Raw genomic sequence first — 26,014 nt, forward strand, 5'->3', positions numbered from 1 at the left:
GTGATAAACTACAAATACACAATAATACGCACAAGGGCGTATAACAGGGTCGGTGGCCAAAGTCCCGAGCGAGCGACAAGAAAATAAAATTTTCATGAAAATCTAACTTTGAGATTGATTTTGACAAGGTATTCAGAAAATAACATCGTATATTATCATCTTCCTTTCCTTTTTTGTTCTCGTTTGTAGAAATTTTTAGGGCCAGTGCTATTCAGAATAGGGTCCGAGGCAGTGGTGGCACCAAGGGGGGGGGATCAACACACCTTTTGCCTACCGGTACTCCACATAATTGAGCGAGAAGCGTGATCTAATATTGTTATTTGAAATGTAGGCACTACTGACTTGAAAAGGGACAAGCTGTTTGCATTGGATCATGAAGATGCTATTTCACCACTGAATAAATAATGCTAGCACGAAGCGCGAGCCGAAATTTGTTGATATCCTTAGAGGATAACCGGACGTTCTTATAAGCACTTTTTGTTATCATGAAGTGGACGGCTATCTAACTAAACAATAATGCGAGTGCGTATATAGCCGGGTATAGTGCGAGCTGAAAATCTTTGGTTTATTAAAATTATGATTACACATGCAGGATAAGTATCTCGCTAAAAATAATAATGAATACTTTAATCGCGAGAAGCATATTGGCCCGAATTCACAAGGTGGACTAAATTATACCTGGGGTATAAAACGCGTCATTTGACGTCATTTTAATCAATGGACTAAAGTTAGCACCGGGGTATAACTCAGCTGTGGGTTAATTAACCCCGGGTGCTTAAGTTAGTCCATGGATTAGTTAGTCCACCGTTTATGAATAGCGCGGTGGACTAACTTTATACCCGGGTGTTACCCCCGACTAAATTTAACCCCGGTATAACTTTAGTCGACCTTTGTGAATACGGGCCATTGACTTTAACACTGGATTTTTAAGCCCCATGTGAACAGATGATTTACTTAATTTTAGAGCCCGTAGCGCTAGCGAAATTTGAATGAACTGAAGATTTATGTTGACAAAAATTGTTGGGAGCTAACAGCGAATGGATGAGAATCAGCTTTAGTGCTTATGACAACATTTACTCTACATTTTTTTTTATTTTTCAAAATTTAGGGGGAGCAAGAGGGGGCCAATCCACTGGGGACAAACGCCCCCGTTCCCCCGTGGTACTATTACTGATGCGGAGCCCCGGAAGTTCTTCTAATATTTTTAAACATTGCAGATGGCCATTTTTTTTTATCAAACCGCGGTAACATACACAACACATAACTTCAAAGCAGTTGCGGATAATAAACAAAACATTTTGAGGCAATACAATATAGCAAATGTGGTAAATTTGTAAAAAAGTTGCAAGCGAGCGTTGCGAGCAAGAAAAATTTGGCCATTTGAAATGATTTTGAAATGAAACTCTAGTTATGTGATAGTATTTTTTTTCTTTTTCATGACCTATCACGATAGTATAGTTATAGTGATAGAAGGTGTTTCATGGTAAATCTGGTAGGCGTAAAGTTTAAATTATAGGGGATATAACTAGCCATTGGCTAAGGATTTTTTCCTGATTGCGACCATTAATGCATAAGTTTAACAAGCTCATCCACCTGTCTTCCCCGTTCCTTATATTTTTCAATATTCAGCAGCCCGGTTGTGTTATTAACTTTCTTGTCCCGTTTCTTCATATTCTGATTTTTCAATTTAGCCTTTGGCTCTGCCTTCATTTCTCGTTTCACTTTGCCTCTTTCTCCCATTTCCCCGACATTCTTGCTTGCTTGAGTCATATTTGATTTTATATCCCTCTCTTGCTAATCATGCTAATGTAATAGTATTTCAGGATACCTTGTACTTTCTCAAATGTTCTTTTCTTCCTTTTCCCGCTTTCTTTCAATTTTCTCTCTCTGTATTCTTTTTCCTGTGCTTTTCTTTTCACATTTTCTTTCTTTCTTTCTTTCTTTCTCTCTCTCTCCCTCTCTCTTTCTTTCTTTCTTTCTCGAAATTTTTTCCAAGTGAAATCCGCTGGGGGGGGGGGGCAGCTTGCCCCTTTGCCCCCGCCTGTTACGCCACTGAATACATGTACACACCAAGGTAACCACGCAGTAACACTTAAACTGGACAAGTACTTATCAACATAAGGGATAGGTTTATAAATCATTTCACTAAAGAAGACTTGTCATTTCCTATCTTCCTTTTCTATTAAAAATGAAAAAGAAAAATGAGAAAAGAAAGAAGAAAAAACTGACAAGATCGTGACCCTGAGCACAAAACTTCATATTTACAGGAGGGGCGTGGCCGGTGCACCGCGTTGGGGAGTCGGATTTCAGTTTGATCTAAGCTGGAAACCGGGGCTGGAAAAAGTACCGGTAGTGGAGTTTATGGAGTTTTATTATCTTTCTTTGAGATTCAAACACAGATATGTCAAAGATAGTTAAAAAATATACTTTAATTGTTATGAAACTGATTTGGAAGATAGAGCATTGGACGTGAAATATTTGTCATTGGCAACACTAGAAATTGATTGCCGATACCATACAACGGATCCGCGGATCGCGCGGAACTCACAATTTTTTTTCCCTACCGTTATTGCGTAAAATTGCAGAATTTCACCCAGGAAGCGACTTGTGCGAGAGGCTACACAGAACACACGCAGTACGCATGCGCGTGGACTTCAAACGTCTTCAACTTAACTATATAGTATAGTAGCGTAGTATAGTACGAATACTTACGCTGCAACAGTGCAAGCATGGCTGAATGTAAAGGTGTCACTATCCCTGAAAGAGTACTGGTATGTTAACTCTCTCTGTCTTGACTCTTGTTTTGTTATTGCAGTTTTGTAATATAGGTCTAACTAGATCTAACGTGAGTTTAATTTAAAATAGAATGAGATCGAATTATCAATTCAGATATCATCATGGATATAGGCTGGATCTAGTAGTAGGCCTAGCCCTAGTAATAGTATAGCCTAGGCCCTAGCCTAGGCCTAGCACTATAATCTAGGCCTATAGCTAGGCCTATAATTTTATAGTTAGGCCCTAGCCCTAGGCTCTAACTTTTTTTAGATCTAAAATTTTTAAAAATGACTTCAAATTAAGACCAATCATTTTCAACTTCAAGGACAATCAGGTCCATTGCAACAGAGCTATTTAAAGTATTTTGGACTCTTGACTTGTTCATCCTCTCAATTCTCTGTCTCACTTCTTCTTCTTCCAGTAGTGTGCATAAACCTCCACGGAGTATCGTCGCACAACAGTTGGTTGTCTATCGGCTAATTAAACGTGTTGCTCGTAGCAAAGCTCGATGAAAATAAGTCCAAAAACGAACGCATATACACTATATACAAATTGTTCTCATATTTTGAGTTAGTTTAAGACGACATCTCTGACTCGTGTCTTGAAGATGTCGATTGATGGTGAGATGACCACATTTTCAGGTAGACCGTTCCACAAACGGATGGTGTTTGGGAAGAACGTATCCTTCAGTAGTGATGTGCGTGATCGTGGATTAGAAATCTCTTGCTGTGGCCTCTGGTTGGAGTGTTGAGCGGTACCAACTGGTCGTCGGGGATGTCAATCAGATGGTTGGTGATTCGGTACATCATAGTAAGCTTTGACACTGCTCTACGATGTTGCAGGGTCTTCCACTGAAGCGCATCAATCATGGTTGTGACGCTACATCGTCTTGAGTAATTGTTCATCACATAGCGAGCTGCACTCCGTTGCACAGATTCTGCCTTGGAAATGGCTTTGCTGGTGTGGGGATCCCACACACAACTTGCATACTCCACGATAGGTCGAACAAGTGTGTTGTAACAGGCAGCTTTGGTTTCCTTGGAGCATGACTTACCGGGCAAGTTTCTCCTTAAGAAGCCAAGTGTCTTCATTCCCTTTTTGGTAATGTTGTCATGGAACTTGTTGTCATGGAACTCACAGTCACAGCCTATCCCCATAGCATAGTCATACTATACTAGGCCTATAGGCTATACATTGTACACAATGTCTGTGATCTTACTCAGATTCACAGAAAATCTCACGCATAGCTGGTCTTTGAACTTGGCATCTCTGGTCCAATCCCATTTTACATGGGAGCCGACTTCCATCCAAGTTCCATGCAAAAAAACTGTGTTTCAACTTTCATACTGTGTGCGTGTGTGTGTGTGTGTGTGATACATGTGTGTCTCACTGTATACATAACCCGGAATCTTATGAACATTTATTCTGGCTTTGTAATGATGTTAAAGCTTTATGGCAGAGGGTCATTGAAAAACTTAATTTGATAAAGCTTCAAAATGCAGAGTGGAAAGATATACATGTGGGAATTAATGGATCCGATCTTGAAGTGAAATTTTGTAACACGGTAATCTTTTTAATGAAATATATCATTTTTAGATCAAGGTCAGAAGGTAGAGTTCCTACTCAAGAAGAGAGTATTCAGAGAGTCGTAGAATATCGAAATGAAGAAAAAGCAATAGCTATTAAAAGGAACAAGTTAGACAAGCATTTATTAAAATGGGAGAGAATGTACCGAAATGGCAGGACTGAGGGCGATATCCAGGTGTGATTTGGGAGAAAGTGACTGTGTAGGTGTGTACGTGTGTGAGGGTGAGTGTGTGTATGTGAGGGTGTGTGTATGTGTGTTTTGGGGGAGGGATAATGAAGTTTTCCTTTGGGATGGGTGATTCTTTGGGATGTTTTTTTTTTTTTTACTTGTCGATTTCTTTTTTTGATTTGCTTTGTTTTTGATGAGTGCAAGCCAAGTAATCTCATATAGTTTTAAATCATTGTTGAATATTTGATACATGAAAGGAAAAGTGTTAGGCATATTATATGTATTTTTTAAGGGGATCCTAGTGTCAGTATATCTATTTGTTAATTGGTTTGTTTTGGATTTGGGTCTACTTTGTTTTGTTCTTTCTTTGTATTCCATGTATAAATAGCCCTCCACAAATGTGCAAGGGAAGACTTTTTGATTGGGGCGGGGGGGGGGGGGGGGGGGGAGGAGTGGTGTTTCAACCATTTTTATAACTGATTTCATTGTTTCTCCTTTAAGTTATATATGATTTATGCTTGTATTAAGTTAGTGAAAAAAGTCCAAATATGAAATGTAAAATATTATGTGTTTTGAAATGTTAAATTGAAATGTTATATATTTTTGTTCATGGAATCAGAATAAAACAATATGAAAAAAAAAAATACATGTGATACATGTGTGTCTCACAATAGGTGAAATATATCATGCAATTCCAGGTGATTGGAGAAATGATTTAGGTTCGATACAATTTTGTGAGATAGACTTAATTATAATATAGGCATAAACTTGCTTCTGTTGGGGAGGGAAATTAGCTTTAAGGAGGTATTATCAAGAAAAATATATGAATATATTATTAAAGAATTGCAAAAGTCATATGATTTACAGATAAGAGATGGACAAAATAATTATAATTATACAGAGAAAGAAATTAGTGAATGTTTTTTTAGACCAAGAATAACATTATTAATTGGGAGACAGGGAATTTCAATTTAAGCCTCTGCATGGGGCAACTTACACTAAAGTTAATTTATTTAGATTTGGATTTGTCGAAGATAATCTCTGTTCGTACTGTAAACGGGAAACGGAAACATATTCATATATATTTTTGTCTTGCTTAAAGGTCAAACTGATATGGGAACCTTTGATACAGCGATTTGAATTAGATGAAATAAAGGACTTGAATTGGCGGGATATATTTGTTGGTTTGTCAGGCAATACAAATAGAATAAAAAGTTGTAATACTATTATCTTTATGGTAAAATATATATTTATATTTAGAAAGGAGGGGGTTTTACCAACCATTGATGATATACATCAACTTATTTTAGAATATAAGGATCAAGAAAAGAAAATAGCTATTAAAATGGGGAAATTAGGGCGGCACTTGCAAAAATGGGAAACAGTAAAATTGTGACAAGGTTAAGTTGTAAGTCTTTATTTACTTTCAATACATGTAATGCCTCTCCCGTGAGCTTGTTATATTCAAAATTGTTCATCGAATTGTTTTTGTACTTTTAAACATGATTTGTTTATAATGAGTGTGAGCAGATCTTCTGGGCAGTGGTGTGTTGGGTGTGTGTGTGTATGTGTTTTTGGGTGTGTTGTGGTGGGGGAGGGGGAAGTTTGGTCTTTAAGCATTTTTATAATAACTGATTTCATTGTTTTTTTTAAAGATATGACTCATGATTTTGTTAAGTTAGTGGAAAAAAGTGAAAATATGAAGTGTAAAGTATATGATTTGAAATGTTAAATTGAAATGTTATGTAACTATTTGTTCATGAAATCAGAATAAAAACATTATTAAAAAAAAATAGTCTCTAGATAACCTAAAGCCAAGGCAAAAGCCAATACAATTACAAGTTAAAGTGATGTTCAGTAGATCTAGTCTGGTAGGGTAGACTAGAGGGCTCCCAAAGAAGAAAATTATTTTAGCTAGCAGGTACAAAAATACAAAATAGTAGGAAACCTGCTCTATGATTATGAATATTGAAGCCGAATATTAATTTACAAAGACACTTTGCCATTTGAGGAAAATTGGTCCAAAAATGGCTGATATAACAAGAAAAAAATATTCAAATTATCGTCCGAGAATCCTCAGACGACAATTCTGATTTGAAAATAGCAGAACATTATTTACATGCTAAACGTATGTGCTGATTGGGCTATTTTTGGGTAATTTTAAATCATTTATATGTGAGGATTATGGTCATTTTACATTAGCAAACATCATAACATGTATTTTCTAATACATCGTTGAAAATTTGAATTGACTATCAAAGTATCCATACATGTATTTGGAGGAAATTTATAAATATATGAATCGATCATAATTATAATCGATTGTTCATTGATTCAACCCATTTTGTTCTCTAATACGCAAAAGCAGTCTACAATATAAAAATCATAATTTTCTAAAATTGCTAAATAAGAGTTCTTGTAATTGTCTAGCATATCCTATCCATTGATTTCAATGCATTTAAATTGAATCTACTAATACTAGATCTAGATCTACCTTGCAATTTAACCAAATAATGAATGAAACACTGAAAAGACTCCATTTTGTTCCTGATGCTGATCATGTACTTGATAACTAAAGTGCAGCATGCTTTCAGAAAAAAAAGAAGAAGTCTGAACTTGCTTGAATATTAACTTGCTTTCATGTAAAATTATGCCAAGACTCAAGAGGCAAGATATGAAAAATGTAGATTCTAACTAGGGACTCTGAACTTTTTCACACCTTGTTGTTTTCATGAAGATGCAATTTGGAGAAAACTTTGAATGAGGCATAAACTTCAAACAGAAACAAACATAATCTATAATTGTGATTTTTATTTTACATTTCAGGCTGTCCTCCCCAGTGGCATTACTTACCATGCTTGTAATCTTGAAATTGAATCCTTCAATGAGAATGAAGTTCATTTTCGTACAACTCTGTGGCTGAATCTGAGCACCAAAGAAGAATTTGAAGAATGGTTGCAAAGTTTTCAAGAGACTTCTCACGTGACTTGGCGGGTCAGGCGGACAGTTCCAACAGACGGAGTTAAAGTATTGTTCAAGGTATTCACTCTAACTTTGTTCATGTTTAATGTCCCTGAGACCCTGACCCCCACTAGGGACTGAACCCATGGTCCCTATGAGGGCAGTCCTTGTGATCCCCAGCTTTTGTATATTTTTTTCTTGTTGCCCACTATCATGCCTGTTAAAGATGTAGTGTTTTTCAATTGCAGCCCAAAACTTGACACTGAAAAAATATAGGCCTAATAGTGATTAGGCTAAATGTTATAGATATAAAATATCCTACCTGTGTACATACCTTTTTGTAACTTAATACCATAATGAAAAAAATTATAAAGAAAATATGTAACTGGAAATAAACTTAATGGAATATAAATTTCATAGTATTATAAAGAATGTTTTGTTTTAATTTCTAAGTACGTTAAACTTTATAAGAATCCACTATCTTCATCATTTTCATCATTACTATTATTATTATTATTATTACTATTATTATTTTTAAAGGGATTGTTCAGTAGTGGATCCGAACTCAAAATTTTCTCCAAACCTCATTTTAACAGTAAATTTTATTGATAAACTGCTTATAAACACCATTTGAAACTATTTGGTAATTTAATTTTTCCTTCTAGAAGCGATGTTTGGGCCAAAACTGAATAAATGTGTTGTAATCGATCATCTATGATCGATTCAATGACAATCTTTTACAAAGTATTAAAAAGGTATCTGCTGTTGTATGGCATCATTGATAACATGTATTGACACAAAAGTAGTATTGAAATCAATCAAGAATAACGAAATATGTGTAAATAGTGCAGATTTTCTTTAAAACGGCTCATTCGAATTCGAGTAAAAAACGACGGCCACGTCTTTTACTCGATTAATGTATTTGATATTTCAGCCATTCCTGAATGGATTTTCCTCAAACAAAGATCAATTTCATTTGTAAGTTATCATTATGCATCAATATTTGTGGCAGTTTCTATTCCAAATGCTGAAATAATTTTCTTCCTGAAGCGCCCTCTCACCCACTACTGAACTTCCCTTTAAGTAGTAGTAGAAGTAATAGTTACTGTATTTTTATCAAAATACATTCTTCCTTCATGTCAAATTCCATGGTGTTTAGATAGAGCAGGCTACAAATGTGATTTAATAACTTTTAATGAAAGTTGGTTATTTGTTTGGACTGACATGTATTTCTATTCACCATATCTATTGAATTATTTTTCATTTCAGAAATCCTATCGTTGCCAGCACAATACACTACCAGCGAAAGCCTCCACAAATTCGAAACAACGTGTTGCATCCAAGAATACCAATTGCAAGGCTGACATGATGGTGAAGATCAGAGTGTCGAAATTTGAAGTACACAAACGCAGCAGGTATATTTTTATTCTATTTCGTGTTTTTTCATTATGTCTTATAGAAAATAACCTCCTGGAGTGTCATATACCCTTAATTGTTGGGGGGGGGGACACATCATCATGCCTTCTAGCTAAAATCTCCCTCTTCCAGCCAGATTTAATGTGATTTATCTTACCTGCTGCGAAGAAAGCAAGTTGCTTGTTAAACAAGTAACCAGGAGACCAAGAGCAATGGCAGTGAGGATAAAGTACCTTGCCCATGGGAACAGAAACCTGCCCCTGCCAGAGCAAGCAAACATGATGGGGTGAGAGTCTATGGAATTATATCTACTGAGCCACAAGACATCTCCAATTTATGTTTTCTCAATTCCTGTAGATATTGCAACATAATCGTGATCTGCGTTCAAAGACTCTTAACTAGATTCTTCGGGGCAAGATCTGAAATGAAGTAACCCATTTTTGAGGCTCTTCATACTACCACATGAAGTGTGAAACAGATTCTTTATTATTTTTGCATCTAATGATGTACATGTAAATGATGCAAGCTATACTTCGTTGTGTTTAATGCACAGTACTTATGGGGCTTTTTTTTTCTTGTCACTTATTACAATTCTAAAGCTGGCTATCTCAAAATACAGATGTGCACTCTGTTCATTCTCATTATATTTAACTATGAGGTATACATGTACATGTAGAGTATGAGCATGAATTTAATTAACCATAATCTTAGACTTGGGTCTTACATAATATACCGAGAGTTGTGAAGCTTATTCAACTCAGGATAAACATCCACATGGTGTAAAAAATATAATGAAAATTAAACCAGAAATATTCAACTGCGCACAGTCGACTGGAATGCCTCTGCCCATTGACCCCCCCCCCACCCGGTAAGCAGTCAAACTCAAAATCTACTGGGTTCGATCTCACAGCCAACTTCACGTTCTGACCACATTTGATGAAAACTTAAGTACCGGTAATACTCGAGTTCTGATCCCCCCCCATGGGCAGCTTGACCTTCTGACCAAATTTAATGAAATTCCATCAAGTATACTTGAATTTGATGAAATTCTATTGAGTAATACGTGAGATATCGCATGAACGGAAAAACATTGACCTTTAACCTTGGGTGGTTCTCGCCGAATATCTAATCAGCTAATTGTCACTTCCAAGTTCCAACTTGATATTTTGACCAAGTTTGATGAAATTCTATCAAGTAATACTTGAGTTATCGCGTAAATGGAAAAATACGGACAAACGGATAAAGGTGATTGACCTTCAGTGGATCTTGCAAAAAATCTAATCAGCTAATTGCCACATCCAACTTGACCTGACCAAATTTGATGAAATTCCATCACGTAATACACGAGTTATTGCATAAAGGGAAAATCCAAAGTTCATTGACCTTTGACCTATAACCTTGTTCAAATAAAGCTCATTGACCTTTGACCTATAACCTTGTTCAAATAAATCTCATTGACCTTTTACCTTCAGCAGATCTCACTGAAAATCTAATCAGTTAATTGCCACATCCAACTTTACCCCTTGACCAAGTTTTTAATGAAATTCCATCAAGTAATGTTTGAGTTATCGCGTAAACGGAAAAATCCAGACAAAGTTCATTGACCTTTAAACTTTGACCTTCAGCAGATCTCGCTGAAAATGTAATCAGTTAATTGCCACATCCAACTTGACTTTCTGACCAAATTTGAAAAAATTCCATCTAGTAATACTCGAGTTATGGCATAAACGGAAAAATCCAGACAAAGTTCATTGACCTTTGACCTTCAGCAGATCTCGCTGGAAATGTAATCAGTTAATTGCCACATCCAACTTGACTTTCTGACCAAATTTGAAAAAATTCCATCTAGTAATACTCGAGTTATGGCATAAACGGAAAAATCCAGACAAAGTTCATTGACCTTTGACCTTCAGCAGATCTCGCTGGAAATGTAATCAGTTAATTGCCACATCCAACTTGACTTTCTGACCAAATTTGAAAAAATTCCATCTAGTAATACTCGAGTTATGGCATAAACGAAAAATCCGGACAGACGGACAACCCGAAAACAATGCCTCCGGCACCTTCAGTGCGGACTGCGGAGGCATAAAAACCCAATAACTTACTTATTTTTAACCCCTTGCGCATATATCATTGAAATTTGTTAATGATTACAGAGGGAAATAATTGAGTAATATTAATCAATTAATCAAACTTATCTTTACAGAAGCAAAGATCACCCGGATTATCAGGCACAAATTGTACTAAACAACATGCATAACCATCCGGTTGAGTGTGCAGACGCTCTAAAGCATAGAGATGTATCGGAAACCACTAAAGCAATGCTGACTGACTTATTTCAGCGAAAATACGGGCCAACACAAGCAGTAGAAATGCTGAAATTCGACCTTCAATTGAAGCACGGCGATGACTACCATGTGAAGGCAGCAGATCGAGCTGTCTGTCCGGATATCCAGTTTGCCCACAGGTATTTTAGGATGTATTAATACATGTCATGTGTCAATAAATAATGGAACGGTGGATTTTCAGTACATTGTGAGCTAAAAGTTGTCAATATTTTTACATCATTGCATAAAGCATCCTCCACAGGAGAGAATGATACTTAATTCGAAAATTTGTTGGGTAATTTGGATTCTATCACTGTAATCGCCGACTGTCGTCGTTTTATAGCTTTTTGGACCCATTTTTCCTTGTAAAACAAATTTCAACCACATACATGACCTTGACCAAAACTGTGTTTGACCTTTAAGTTGATATTCAGGAGTTTGCTCTATTCAACAGTTAATATTTGTTCATCTTATGGGATAGAGCAACCTTTTCCCATCAGCATGACCCCAAAATCATCAAATTTCTTTTGTCTCATGGACTGTCATTTTCGGCATTTGCCCGATTTTCTGAGATTTGAGGCAAGATAACTTACAAAAACTACAATCTACAAGAAATTAATCTTGAAATAAAAAGTTTCCAACCAAATTTGATAATCTGAGTGTCATTATAATGGATGAAACATTTTTTAAACAGTATGGGGAGAAATTGACCAGAGCAAAAAAAAAATCAAGTGATCCTTTATTTGAGGGTCCATGGTCCACCCACCATGGGCAAAGTAATGGCAAAGCCCAAAAATAACAGTGCATAAGATATAAATCATGAAGTAAAAAGTTCTCAACCAAATTTGAAGTTGTTATAAAGAAGAGAAGATGCTCTATTGAGCAAGGTGAGAAGAACAACTGTTTGAATAGAACAAAGTCCTAAAAATTGACCGTTCCATTTTTTATTGGGACACCTGGTATAATCAAATAAACAATTAAAGGTAGTAGCTCTCAATTGGACACTTCTTGAAACGTTCTAGAACTTGGCTTGAGTCAACATTAGACAATACTGAAGATATTTCTGAGATCTTAAAGTCCTACATTTTTTAATTGCTTTGAAATGAATTTAAAACTAACCCCAAGTTTCTTTGATATATCTCAGCTCTCAAAACAGTTTTGTCCAGCCCTTAGCTTTTTAAAAATCAAACGCCGGGTGCCCTCTGTTGACCGTTTACCTTGGATTGCGTGATTTGTACAGGATAGTATGGTGCTCTTCTTATCACGCGATATATCTAAGCAATGCACGTACGTGCCTTTACTTTACAAGCAATGTACATTGCAGTACCATGGCTATAATACACAGGACTGCACTGTATGCTTATTCCACATCCGTTTTGTACAATCCCCAATGTTAAAGTGTCTTAAAAATTTAGTCATATTACCTTTTCATAATTAAATATATAAAAATACATGATTTTTTTGTTTAATTCTCTTTGTATGTATTGTAGGTTGTATCGCAAAGTTTTCAAAGAGGAGTATGGGGAGTCTTGTGGAGAAGATATGCTGAACAGTCTCCGTGAGAGAATCAACCAATTCAATGCAGAGGCAGGTTCGACATGCATGGCGATGGATGTCAATGACAACCAGTTAGTTGTTGCCATATGTACACCCTTAATGAAAAGAGTACATGAGGAACTCAAGCATTCTGGAGAGTTGGTGTTCATGGACGCCTCGTCCAATATGGATCGGCATGGGTGCAACATCTTCCTAATGTTGACCCATAGCTGTATCGGAGGGATACCCCTTGGTGTGCTGGTGACAACCTCTGAGTCTGAAGTTGTCATCAAGGCAGCCCTGCAGCTCTACACCACCCTGCTCTCTGATGACAGCTTTGGAGGGAAAGGTCTGCAAGGTCCAGCGGTCTTCATGACTGACGATTGTGCAGCTGAACAACATGCCCTTCAACAGATGTTCCCCTCAAGCACCATTCTGCTCTGTGTTTTCCACGTTTTACAAGCGACGTGGAGGTGGCTCTGGGATGCCAAAAATGGTGTGCAGAAACATCAAAGGCCAAACCATCTACAGCACATGAAGCGGCTCATCTATGCGGACACGGCCGAGCAGCTGGAGCAGCTGTATCAGCAGAGCCTCCAGGATCCTAGCATCTCAGTGTAAGAAAAATTGTCTGACCTACATTTGTAAATAAAATGATGTTGGCACTATGTTAGCAATGAAGTTGACATGGTTGGAAAACTGCTACCTGTCTGCCACTGGCAAAATCTATTTAAACCAAATAATTATTGAAATGTTAACCCTTGATAGCCCAGGCTATTTTGAAACTTATTTTGACCCCCCCCCCCAGATCTTGGCTGCCAAGTGACATAAAATTATGAAATTTGGCATCTACATAGAACATGTCAAGAAGAATTTTTTGGGGTGCAACATTTTTATTTGAATTGTTATGGAAGTTATTCATGCTGATTTTATTCTTAAATTGCATTTTAATTTTATATAGACTGAATTTGAAAATTTTTTAATGCGGATAGTTGTTTTTATTTTGTTGCAAACTTATTTTACAAAGTCCTGAAGAAAAAAATGACAAATTTCTAATAATTTATTTTTTATTGGTTTTTATGTCTTAAGTATTTTTTTGTTTTTTTCAATTGGAATACTTTTGGTATTGAATATCAGCAGGTTTTACAGTAATACGAAGTATTATAAAAGCAAATAACACCATTTTATTGCCCAAAATGGAAATTTTGTACTTCAATCCCTAAAATTCTCAAATTTTGAGCTGACATGTGATTACATAATTTAGGGTAACATGGAGACAGTACATCCGATTAAAAAAAAAACACTTGTAGTTTCAAAAGTTGCGCAAGACTTGAAATGCGTGAAACAAACATTTTGCAAAATTATTGCAAGAAAGGTACCCCCCCCCCGTCTATTGATGGTTAAAGATCAAGTCCACCTCAGAAAAATGTTGATTTGAATCAATAGAGAAAAATCAGACAAGCACAATGCTGAAGATTTCATCAAAATCGGATGTAAAATAAGAAAGTTATGACATTTCAAAGTTTCGCTTATTTTCAACAAAAGAGTTATATGAACGAGCCAGTTACATCCAAATGAGAGAGTCGATGATGTCACTCACTCACTATTTCTTTTGTATTTTATTGTTTGAATTATACAATATTTCAATTTTTACGAATTTAATGATTAGGACCTCCTTGCCTGACGCACAAAATGTTAAAATAATGGAATTCCATGTGTTCAGGGAGGAATGAAACTTCTTTTCACATGACAATGACGAGAAAATCAAAATATTTCATATTTCAAACAATATAAAACAAAAGAAATAGTGAGTGAGTGACATCATCAACTCTCTCATTTGGATGTAACTGGCTCGTTCATATCACTGTTTTGTTAAAAATAAGCGAAACTTTAAAATGTCATAACTTTCTTATTTTACATCCGATTTTGATGAAATTTTCAGTGTTATACTTGTTGAATTTTTCTCTTTTTATTCAAATCAACTTTTTGTTGGGGTGGACTTGTCCTTTAATAAAGCTTTGGTTTTAAACAAGTTGTTCAGAAATAGAAAATTATTATATTTTCCATATCTGGGATAACTATAGAAAAATTAAATACTAATTTACTAAAACCAACCAGGGGTCTTACTACATCTGTAGGGGGGGGGGGCTATTTTGGCCCCCCTCAGATCTCGGCAATGAATGCACCAATTGACTCAAAAATTGGCACAGTGGTAGAACACATCATAAAGAATAAGAATCTAAAATATATATATATATATATATAATTCTTTTTTTTTATAATTTATTTTTAAAAATGCAAATTTTTGATGATTTGGGAAAATATTTTTATTTTTATCTAAAATCATTTTATAAGAAGTTACTTCATTTCTTCAGTTTTTCTGTCAAAATACTTTAAAATGATGTAATTCAACATATTCATGTCTTTTATTGGGATAAAAAGTATCACTAATTTGCATAAGTTATGCAAATATTTCCTTATTTCTTATGTTTTTCTTTGTTTTTATTCTCATGTATTTTATTTTTTTATTTTTTTTTAGATGAATTTGTATCTTAAGTTTATGAAATAAACTGATAACATGAAAATATCAAAATTCTAACTCAATGTTATGAATGATTATAAGATAGCTGGAGTTAGAAACCTGTACAAAATGTGCATTTTTTGGTCAAGCGATTACTGACCTGTAATATCAGATCTACACTTAAAACTGGGGTGAATCATACATCAAAATATGCAGGAGACTCGAGAGGAAAAAAGCGCGAAATTGTGATTGGTCTAGATGTACTGCGGGATTAGGGTTAATTAATCTATGATTTAAGATCTATAATCTTCCAACTGTATATTGTGTATTGCCAATTACATGACCAAATAATTCTTATCTAGACTTCATTTATCAAAAATATATTTATATAAATTTTACATGATATCGTGAGAGGATGACAATGAAATCGTAATTTGTATATTATAACATTTTTTACCCTGATGATTAGAATCTAGTGTTACAAATTGTTGTTGCGACAGACTGAATTCTTTTTTCCACAAATGTATATTTTTTTTAAATTTTGGATTTATCCTTTAAACATTTCAGGAAATTCAAGAAGCATCTAACGACTTACATGACTCGAAAGAACATGTGGGCTATATGCCTGCGCAATGACCTTAATATTCGGGGCAACAACACGAATAACTTCTGTGAAGCTGCAATGAGGGTCCTCAAAGACAAAGTTCTAGAGCGCACCAAGGCATTTAGTGTCCCACAGCTGGTGGATTTTGTGTCCACATTTCTCCAGGACCACTACTATCAGCGCCTCATTGATGTAGCCAATGGTCGGCTGGAGTATGTGGTGACATCAAGGTTCATGCTTCCAGATAGGACCATCACCAAGGAAAACATCGAGCAGGTATGAAGCAGTCTCCAACTTTTGCTATCTTATACAGGGTAGCCTAGAAAATGTTTTGCTCATCTTCAGTTTTAAAACCATTTAAAAAAAAAAATCGGGCATTGCGACACTGCAGGATTAAAAAAAAAATATCCATCAGACCGAAAATGATGAAAATATGATTTTGTAATATTCAATGTCAATGCAAATGGAGTTTTCTCACACAAGCTGTAAAGATATTATTTTCAGTTGAACTGGCTGAAATTAATTTGTTTCAGCATAATTATTCTTTTAAAAGGTTCTGCAATAGACTTTGCCCCCCCCCCCCAAAGAAAAGGTCAAAAAAAGAAAAACAAAATACATGAAAAATTAATTCTAATACGATTGTTTGGAATGCTACAAAGAGTATTTTCACCAAACTTTAGCATTCTAGGACCTTGTAATAAATTACAGCAGAAAGTATGATTTATGCATATTTGGCAGAATTTTAGGATATATGCACCCTGCACATACCTATAGTTTGTGATACTCCTGAAATGCAAACATTTATCAGAAACAACATTGTTTCACTAAAGAAGCATAAAGATGCAAACTTTGTAAAATTGGTGTCATCTTTTTGGCATGAGGGACACTGAATTAATATTTAAGTCTTCTCACATGAAACATGACTATCCTGTATTCAGAATGGGATGAGTTCAACTGAGGGCCCTATCCTGGTGTGATAGTTCTCAACAAAAGTGGATGTTTACAGAAGTACACATACATATGCAAACATTCATGTATATATTGTATAGCAAAATAAATTGATTCTTTCAATTAGGTGGAAATCATGGGTCGAAATCATGAAACAATGATTGCATTTAAATAAATGCTTATATGTAAACATGATGTGTATGATACAGTGGTAAAATTTGTGATTTGATACATTGTATATGTTGTTATGACTTTTTTTTGCTGACGAGCACCCGATGGATGTACTAGCTTTATCAAAATACATGTATTTAATAATGTATTTCAGGTGATGCAGTTGTGAATATTTTATGGTCCAGGTGCCTTCATCAGGATTTAGCACCAAATTTAGATTTCATTTACTTTTGTTTGTTAGGTTTCACCGAGCCAATTCAAGGTTAAGAGCCAGTCAGGAGACACTAACTACCACGTGGACACCATGATCGGCCACTGCTCATGCCCAGTTGGCAAAACAGGTGGCCCGTGCAAGCACCAGGCAGCTGTGGTCAAGCACTTCAAGAAGTCTTCCACGAATTTTGTCCCTGTGAATGACATGAACATGAGGCTTCAGTTGTACAAGATTGCTACAGGTAATGTTATGTAGTAAATATCTTCTAGTAGTCAAGGGAGTTTGTTGAAAATTTTAAACTCCTACATAATTGCTTATTTGTCTTTAGCTACGTAGAAACCAACTTTAACCCTTATTCCATTGGGGGGGGGGGCATTATGGCCCCCCTGTCAATTTTTCTTTGCGGTACATCTAGACCGATCGCAATTTCGCGCTTGAACTTCATGACTTTTTCCTCTCGAGTCTCCTGCATATTTTGATGTATGATTCACCCCAGTTGTCCGTGTAGAACTGATTTTACAGGTCGATAATCGCTTGACAGTCACAAACAAATGCACATTTTGTACAGGTTTCTAAAAACAAAAAATACATAACAACAAAAACAATAAAATGCATAAAAAACATGATGAAATATTGTGATTCTTGCAAATATTTGCATAATTTATGCAAATTAGTAGTATTTTTTATCACACGGTCATTCCATCTGGCTTCACCCAATGAGTTACACCCAACCTTTTCAGAAGGTGTTCAAATTTGGTATACATTAAATTTGAAATGTGTTAAGCTTATCAAATGAAAAAAAAAATGTGAACTCGCTTTTTAATGCACTTTTTGAATTCCTCCATTCATTTTATTTGCAATGACATCAATTTCATGAAAATTGGTCAACCCGTTCCTGCGCAATGGCTGTTTGAAAGTTGGTGGCCATACCCATTTATGCTAAAACAACAACCACAAAAAAAAGGTTGGGCCATAGCACGGCAACCAATGGGCAGATTTCACTTTTTTTTTCTTTTTTGATAAGCTTTGCACATTTTAAAATTTGATGTGTACCAAATTTGAAGACATTCTAAGGGGGTTGGGGTATAAAATTTAATTTTGGGGGGATGAATTGATATTGAATGACCCCACAATGAAAGACATTATTTGAAAGTATTTTGAAAGAAAAGCTGAAGAAATTAAATAATTTCTGAATATTTTATAGGAATATCATTTTTTCCCCAAAATCATCACAAATTTGCATATTTAGATATTAATTATTAAAAATAATTGTTGAATTTATTTATTTCATGTTAAAATTCTTATTCTTTAAAAGTCTGTGCCAATTTTCAAGTCGATTAGTGCATTCATTGCCAAGTTCTGAGGGGGGGGGGGGTGCCAAAATAGCCCCCCGCCCCATGTCCTCCAACTATCCCAATGGAATAAGGGTTAATCCTACAGACCATGGTGATATTCTGTCTTTAATAGAACTGTCACTTAGAACTAGTTTATACCCCTTGTTTCATTTTCTGCACTTGGGTTTTCATTGCTGTTACATGTACTAGTCTACATGTACTCCTTTCATGTCTATAATCTATTAATTAACTATCAAAGTTGTTGAATAAACTGTTTGTCTTTCCAATCTCTGTTCTTATCTTTCTCTTAGTTCTAAGTTCTAGTAATAGATGGAACTTTTAATATCAAGCAGATTTTGGATCTGACCGTCATGGCAAAATGCTCTTCCAGCTCTACCTCAATTTCCATGTCATAGTATACTTTTATAAACATGTATTTTTTACAGAAAAAGGCCTATGCAGGGTAGTTGATAGTTTAATACAGCTGAGGGAGGGGGACCATAATTATTGCGCCCACTGATTGCACAACCATCATATGAATGAATTGTGCTAATTTATAAATGTTTAGTAAATACATTGACTTTTCATTTTTGCAACATATGAAATTAAACCCTAGCTATGATAGTATACAAGCAACATGCCTTGGGTACCAATTTTCATGTTACATACATGTATACTTTCCCACAATAGGGAAGTGCAATGTTCCAACTGGCTTCTTTAGTGGGCTATTGGATCAGCCTTCATCCTCCGCAGCTGTGAATGAGGAACATTCACTGATAGATGAGGAGGTGAATGAGGAACATTCACTGATAGATGAGGAGGTGAATGTGGGAGATACAGAGATGGATGAGGCTGAACCTTCTACCAGCCATGGATCACAAAATCCAGTCCTTGAAAGCCTTCATGCACAGGCATCTCTTCAGAATCAGTTCAGTCTGAGAGGTTTCCCTTCACAGCAGTCTTCTAGTACCAACGGTGCTACTTCAGTCTCTTTCCCTTCTGTTATGCCGGCTTTAGTCGCATGTTTGCCGGTTGTTAATGTCTTTATCATATTTTTGCATGCTCTGCTGTAGGTTGTGTATTTGTGCGTTGTGACCTGCAGCAACTTAACACAATCACAGACCATTGCCATTCTAATATCACTTTCAATTTTATCCCAACTTTTAATCACACTTGAATAAGTTTGTCTTATCATTTAGCAGATGATGTGACGCTAAGTTGACTCCAGTTGTGACAGCGTCAGGGAGTTGCACTTTATATTGACAACATTAAAAAGCTGCAATTCTTATACTTAGTTAATTGCCGTAAGATCTTCATGTACTTGAGGGTTTTGACACCAACGTTGGTGATAAATGACGAGATGAATTTGGGAGATGGATGAGGCTGAACCTTCTACCAGCCATGGAGCACAATATCCACTCCTTGCAAGCCTTGCAAGTTATTTCAGTCACTTTCCCTACTGTTGTGCCGGCTTTAGTAGAATGTTTGCCGGTGCTTCTACAGTCACTTTCCCTACTGTTATGCCGGCTTTAGTCGCATGTTTGCCGGTGCTACTTCAGTCACTTTTCCTACTGTTATGCCAGCTTTAATTGCATGTTTGCTGGTTGTTAATGTCTTAATCACATTCTTGCATGCTCTTCTGTAGGTTGTGTATTTGTGACCTGCAGCAACTTAATACAATCACAGACATACGAGTCTGTTATATGAAATGACAACCGTCGCCATTCTAATTTGAATAATGTAGGGGTTGAAATTTTTGCAAATTTCTCAAGCCATAACCTTGCAAAAATTACCACTTCAATGCTAACAAAATTGCGAAATCAACAACTCGCTATTTTGTGCTAGTTAAAAACCGTAAAAATATCTGTATGCGAAAATTTTAGGTTATAAAGTATATCATTTTCATCATCATTTTCAGAGAACTTCATGAAAATCCAAGGATTATGTGCTGTTTTACCATAAATTTCCTAGGGGGGCGACATGCCCCAATCCACAAAAGCCAGTACTAATCCTACATATTTATGTCCTGTTGTTTTTCCTATTCTATAGGTTGAGCTTATTAATGTATACAATCAAAAGCACTAACATCAGATGTACAATTATGATCCAGGTCCTTTGTCAAATCTGAGAATATTTCAAATATTTATACGAGGGATGTATTTCAAACTTAATAAACATTGTATGATAGTTGAAAATACCTTGCCCCATACCCCATTTGCCATGGCAAATTTTGAACCAATAACATCTTTTAAGTTTGGAATACCTTCTTGCTTGTGTAAGTGGCTAATTTCTTTCTTTTTTTTCTCTTTTGTTTTCAGATGATCTCCTGGACAAGTTCCATGCCATGTGCGACGATATGGCGCAAAAGGCGAACAAATATCCAGACGTGTTCAAGCCTGCGATGAATGCCATGGTGCAGGCGTACACAAACATCAAGACAGATGCAAGTCTTCTGTCTGCTATGCACTGCTTCGGTAAATCTGGAGTAGTTCTACGAAAGGGTGGCCGCATGCGACGTACGGGCCAGATCGGTGTTCAACCAACAGCAACGGCTCGTCGTCGTCCCCACATGGGAAGAGGAGGCAAGCGGTTACATTCTGGGCGACCTACTAAATCTTCCCATGTGGGGGAACATGCCTATGCTAATGCTCATAATCAAAGTGCTTCTACATCTGCAGTACTCCCGGTACCAAGCAGGCAAAGAAACCCTGCACCACACTGCCTTAGCCATGCAGTTTCTCGGAATAAATCTCTGGGAAAGACCCATAGTGCTAAGTGAAGAAACAAAAAACAAAGGCAATGCAATCGTATAGCACCCAGGGTTGGCGGATTTAAATCACGTTGATTTAAATCGTGATTTAAATCGCGATTTAAATCACCATGATTTTTTTAAAAAAATCATTGATTTAAATCACTTCCATTGAAACATGTACAAATCATGGACAAAGTATTTGTTCAATGCAGTTTTAATTCTTCAAGTCAACTGAAAAACTTTGAATTAACTTTATATCAATAAAAGATCAACAAAGTCTTCATATCTACTTAAAACAAATTAAAATCAAATTAATAAAATCAGGTAATTCCTTAAAAACTACAGATGTATGTTGTCAATACGTACTCATTTTTTGTAAATTATGTCGAGTTTTTCTTCTGAAATTTTACATTCTTTGTCAGTTATTATTAGTCAATTTCTTTCTTAACATAAAGTTTTCACATAATCCAACTTTTTAGAGAGCAGTTTGTAAAAAAAAATATATAATATATAAAAGTCAATGAGAAAAGGTTTGTTGGCAGTTTTCCAGTTTTGATCCTTCGCCTACACATAACTACTTCTGTCATGTAAAATAAAAAAAATGATACCTGAATGTAATCAACATATTTAACATGCCTCTTATTTCGCATTGTTACATTTATCATACATTTGATGTTTTAAATAACATAATTATAAAAATCACATTAACATAATGTAGTACAGTCATAAGCTTTCTCTTATAAACCTTTTAAGTCACTGTAGCCCATTTTATGTTCAGTGCTACAAATAATGGAAGTTTTGTATCTGCATGTAATAATGGAAAGAGCTCTATAACCACAATTTGCAAAACTCAGAATAAACATTTAACACTGCATTTTAATGTTAAGATGCAGGTACTTCAGTTACAATCATTGGCAGTTGTAAGCTGTGTCTCATTTACAATAAAATACTTCTTTTTGTAATACATATGTTGTAATTTAAGCAGTTTTGCAGTTTTTATCCTTTAAGTTAAAAGTAAGTAGATTCTTTTTCATACTTCATGGATCAAACAGATTTTTTTTGTAGAGAATATGGGAATGAAAATTGTAGATTAATGTAAAAAAAATCACAGTAACAAAATGTAGTATAGTCACCCTTTGACTAAGCTATCTCCTATATTGTTCTCCAAAACTGAGTTTTGCAAGATATCTGTAGCAAGAGAAGAGCTTTTTATCAAAAAGATCCTAAACATATACAGTTGTAGTCTCTCTTTGACTATTGTAAAGCTGTGACTAATTGAAAAAAATAATTGATTTGAATTATTTCTCTTACAATATACATGAATACTAGTAATTGGCAAAGGGTTTGTTGGCAGTTTTGATAAGGGATTTTTTCTCTTGGATTTTTTAAATATTTGAATGAAAAATCCCAGAAGGGAATTTTCTCTACTCACTGGGAATTCCCTATGGAATATTCCTTCATAGGCCTATGTATGATATAATTAAGTTCAGATACATGATTCCTCAAATTTATTTTTAATTGTCCATTTTTACTGGATTTTAATTACAAAATATGTGGTTAAGAACAATATTAGGGGTGAAATGTATAACATCAATATTGATGTCATTCTAAGAGTAAGGGGGGGGGGGGATAATTACCCTTTTTTTCGAAGGAACTTTTAAAAAAATCAAAAAAATCTGATTTAAATAAAAAAAATCTGATTTAAATCAAATAAATCCGATTTTTTTGATTTTTTTAAAAAAATCAAAAAAATCGCCAACCCTGATAGCACCCAATCGCAAGGTACAAATGAGAATTCTTTCATCAACATCCAGCCTATAATTGCACAAGAGTCTCTCATTTAACTGTGGCGTTGCCCGTGACTTGTCTCCAATCTTGATACAAATTTGAAATTGAGGCACTGATTATATATGCTCAAAATTAACATGAAGGTATTTGAAGGCATGTTTTTGGATGGTCCGTCGAGCCGCACACCCTAGATCTGACCTTAAGTCTATACCATTCAGGAGAATTTACAGATTCTGTGCATGTATGAAACAAAGATACTTCATGGCATAGTTTTTAGAGAAATTTGCCAAATGTCAAGGCCTTATAAAAGGGTCAGAGTTCAGTGAATTTTTGTTACCATTGCCAATTTTCAACTTGTACTCGAGTTAGAAATGTTGAGTGAAATTTTTGTAGGAAGATTTTAGATTTTCATGAAAATATTGAAGTTAGAATTGAACTTCAATGTCACATAACTTAAGCTAGATATGCTTTTCCATCTAGAACTTGAGTTAAAACTTCCTAGTAGTATTGAAATAGGAAGACTATTATACTTCAAATCACTGAACGTACATTTGTAAATGTAAGGGTCAAATGTCATATTTACAGGTCAAAGGCCCACTTTACTCAAGCTGAATATGCGGTTGTCCAATAGGATATAAATTTAGTAGTATATAGTAGATATATGCTGTACGTATTTGCATTTGTGAAAATTTAGCACATGTATCTGCAAATAATCTGAGAGTAGTATCCTAAATAACACATGCTCCTGAAACGATTTTGAGTAGAAGTACAAAATAAACTAGTAATCTCTGAAATAACATTTTCATATATTTTTGTTATGCCAGTCGGCATTGATTCTCACTCATGTGCGCAGTTACTATAGTCCAAACAAAATATTTGTGTTAGTCCGTTTTAAGGCATCGTTCATCATTTTTGCGACTTAAAAATTCTTAAATGGATGGTTCTACATGCTACAGATGTCACTGTTATGGCATAATAATAAGGCTCTGAACAAATTCAAAATTTTTCATTTTATAGTGCCTTAAAAAAGCAAAAATCTATCATTTCCCCCATAGACCAGGGACATCTAATTAAATCTCGGGCCGAAATTTAATTTACAAAGTAGCTGTTTGAGATTTATACCGGGAATTTGTGTTGGTTTCAGGGTTTTTAGGAACCAACAGACCTACCTATTTTGAGTATTATTATCCCCTCGGTCGACGAAGTCGGAGAGAGTTGTGACAGATTGTAACAAAATTAGATATGGAGGGACTCAATATCAAAATACAATATTAAGTTTGATTTCCTAGGATGTAGGTCAAAGGTTGAAGGTCTTAGCTCATTAACTATGCGAAAATAGGTAATCATGATTTCTGTTCAATAACTTTAGTAAAGTTCACCTAATTTTCATGAAATTTGATATGAAGCTTAAGGTACCTGTTATCAAAATACAGGGTAGTTTGATTTCTGAGAATGAACGTCAAAGTCTAAAGGTCATAGCTCAATAAATATGCAAAAATAACTAATTATGGTTTCCGTTTAATAACTTTAGTAAAGTTCAACTGATTTCAATGAAATGGATATGAAGGTACCTGATGTGAAAAAACTGTCTAAGATCAGAAACATCTTTATCCTTGAGATATTCATCATAAAGTGAATTAGCCTAATTTACCAGGTGCACCAATAAATCCCTAAAATCACTACTTATGATGTGATTTCTTAGAATATTCAGAGCAAACCTTTTTGGGTGGTTATTTTCCTTCATATGTCTATCCAAAATTAGAAATACCGGGTAGAAGGAAATCAATTTTTTTTACAATTTTTTTTACCAACACTGTACTTTACCTTTAAACTCCATTATATCAAAGCTTTAAAGTCATCCTAACCATGTAAACAGATGGGTGTTTCATGAAAGTTTCCAGCACTGACTAAATTGTCAGTGCTGACAATTTCAGTGAAATCCTTGACTTTGATTGGCTGTAAGGCACTGGCCTCTGACTGTTACTACGGTAACTCTGACTGTTACTATGGTAACTGTCAGAGAAAGACAACTTGTCAGTGCTGACAACAATCATGAAACGGTCCCCAGGTGTCACATTTGAATTGTAAGAATGAGCATTCCCAATTTATGAAAGCAGTTATAAATGTATGGTGATTTGATCCACTTTATTTATCTGTTTATCACACAACTCTGTTGTGTTTGTATCTTATGAATTGCAGCTGAAAGTTTTCCCCGTTTTTATTGACTGAAGTAAAATAATCATTGATATGAAGCACCCTGTGACATCTCTGATCTATTCAAATTTGAAGGTTATGCATTATATGTGTGCCATATCAAAATCACAGTGAAGAATTTTGGTGCTGTTCGATCAATTTGACTTGTTATAGAAAATGACCATGTATGTTTCTGAAAATTATGTACACGTTTCAAGGAGCTATAATACACATAGGGGTGTTAAAAACAAATAAATTGATTTATACATTCAAATTTGATTTAATACTCATTTGTTTTTATTGTGGACTCTGGAGGCAATTGCAAAAAACTTTGGCAATTTTTTTTTTTGTGTGTGTGTGCACACAAGTTTATGAACATGTGTGCACGTGCACGTCATTTTGTGTGTGTTCTCGTAAGGGGCTTTAATCGGGCATAGAGACAAAAAATCAACTAATCGTGCATAAAATCCTGTCTCTATAGTACGTAAGGGTAAAATATGTCTCTTAATTTTGGGACTCCTATATCTAACAGTATGGTTAGTAATGTTACCCAAGTCGACCTCTCACTAGCTCTTGAGGGGCTAACTCGGTTACATGACTGTTTTATTGGTCTAAAATCATTGATACTAACAAACTTAGATGCAAATCTCAAATTTAATTAGCTTTCATGTATTTATATACATGTACATGCATGTATAGATACATTTTGAAAAATAAT

At 35.2% G+C, this 26,014-nt stretch overlaps 1 protein-coding gene across 1 annotated transcript; it reads left to right on the plus strand.

Annotated features, from left to right (window-relative positions):
* The first annotated feature begins 2,716 nt into the window (after positions 1-2,716).
* Positions 2,717-23,280, plus strand: LOC121411364. Its single transcript, XM_041604040.1, has 9 exons — positions 2,717-2,771; positions 7,358-7,570; positions 8,762-8,907; positions 11,115-11,375; positions 12,726-13,388; positions 15,860-16,172; positions 17,257-17,470; positions 20,882-21,379; positions 23,087-23,280. Exons 1-8 carry the CDS (start codon positions 2,730-2,732, stop codon positions 21,340-21,342), a joined length of 2,313 nt encoding a protein of 770 aa, XP_041459974.1. The 5' UTR covers positions 2,717-2,729; the 3' UTR covers positions 21,343-21,379; positions 23,087-23,280.
* Positions 23,281-26,014: the final 2,734 nt, after the last annotated feature.

This window comes from Lytechinus variegatus, chromosome 3 (genome assembly GCF_018143015.1).
Source record: "Lytechinus variegatus isolate NC3 chromosome 3, Lvar_3.0, whole genome shotgun sequence".
Classification (NCBI taxonomy): Eukaryota; Metazoa; Echinodermata; class Echinoidea; order Temnopleuroida; family Toxopneustidae; genus Lytechinus; species Lytechinus variegatus.

Excerpts from the sequence above, each read along its gene's own strand:
- LOC121411364 (XM_041604040.1), top strand. The coding sequence starts at position 2,730 with ATGGCTGAATGTAAAGGTGTCACTATCCCTGAAAGAGTACTG. Across the intron at positions 8,908-11,114 it reads GAAGTACACAAACGCAGCAG|AAGCAAAGATCACCCGGATT; the intron begins GTATATTTTTAT and ends TTATCTTTACAG. Across the intron at positions 16,173-17,256 it reads CCAAGGAAAACATCGAGCAG|GTTTCACCGAGCCAATTCAA; the intron begins GTATGAAGCAGT and ends TTTGTTTGTTAG.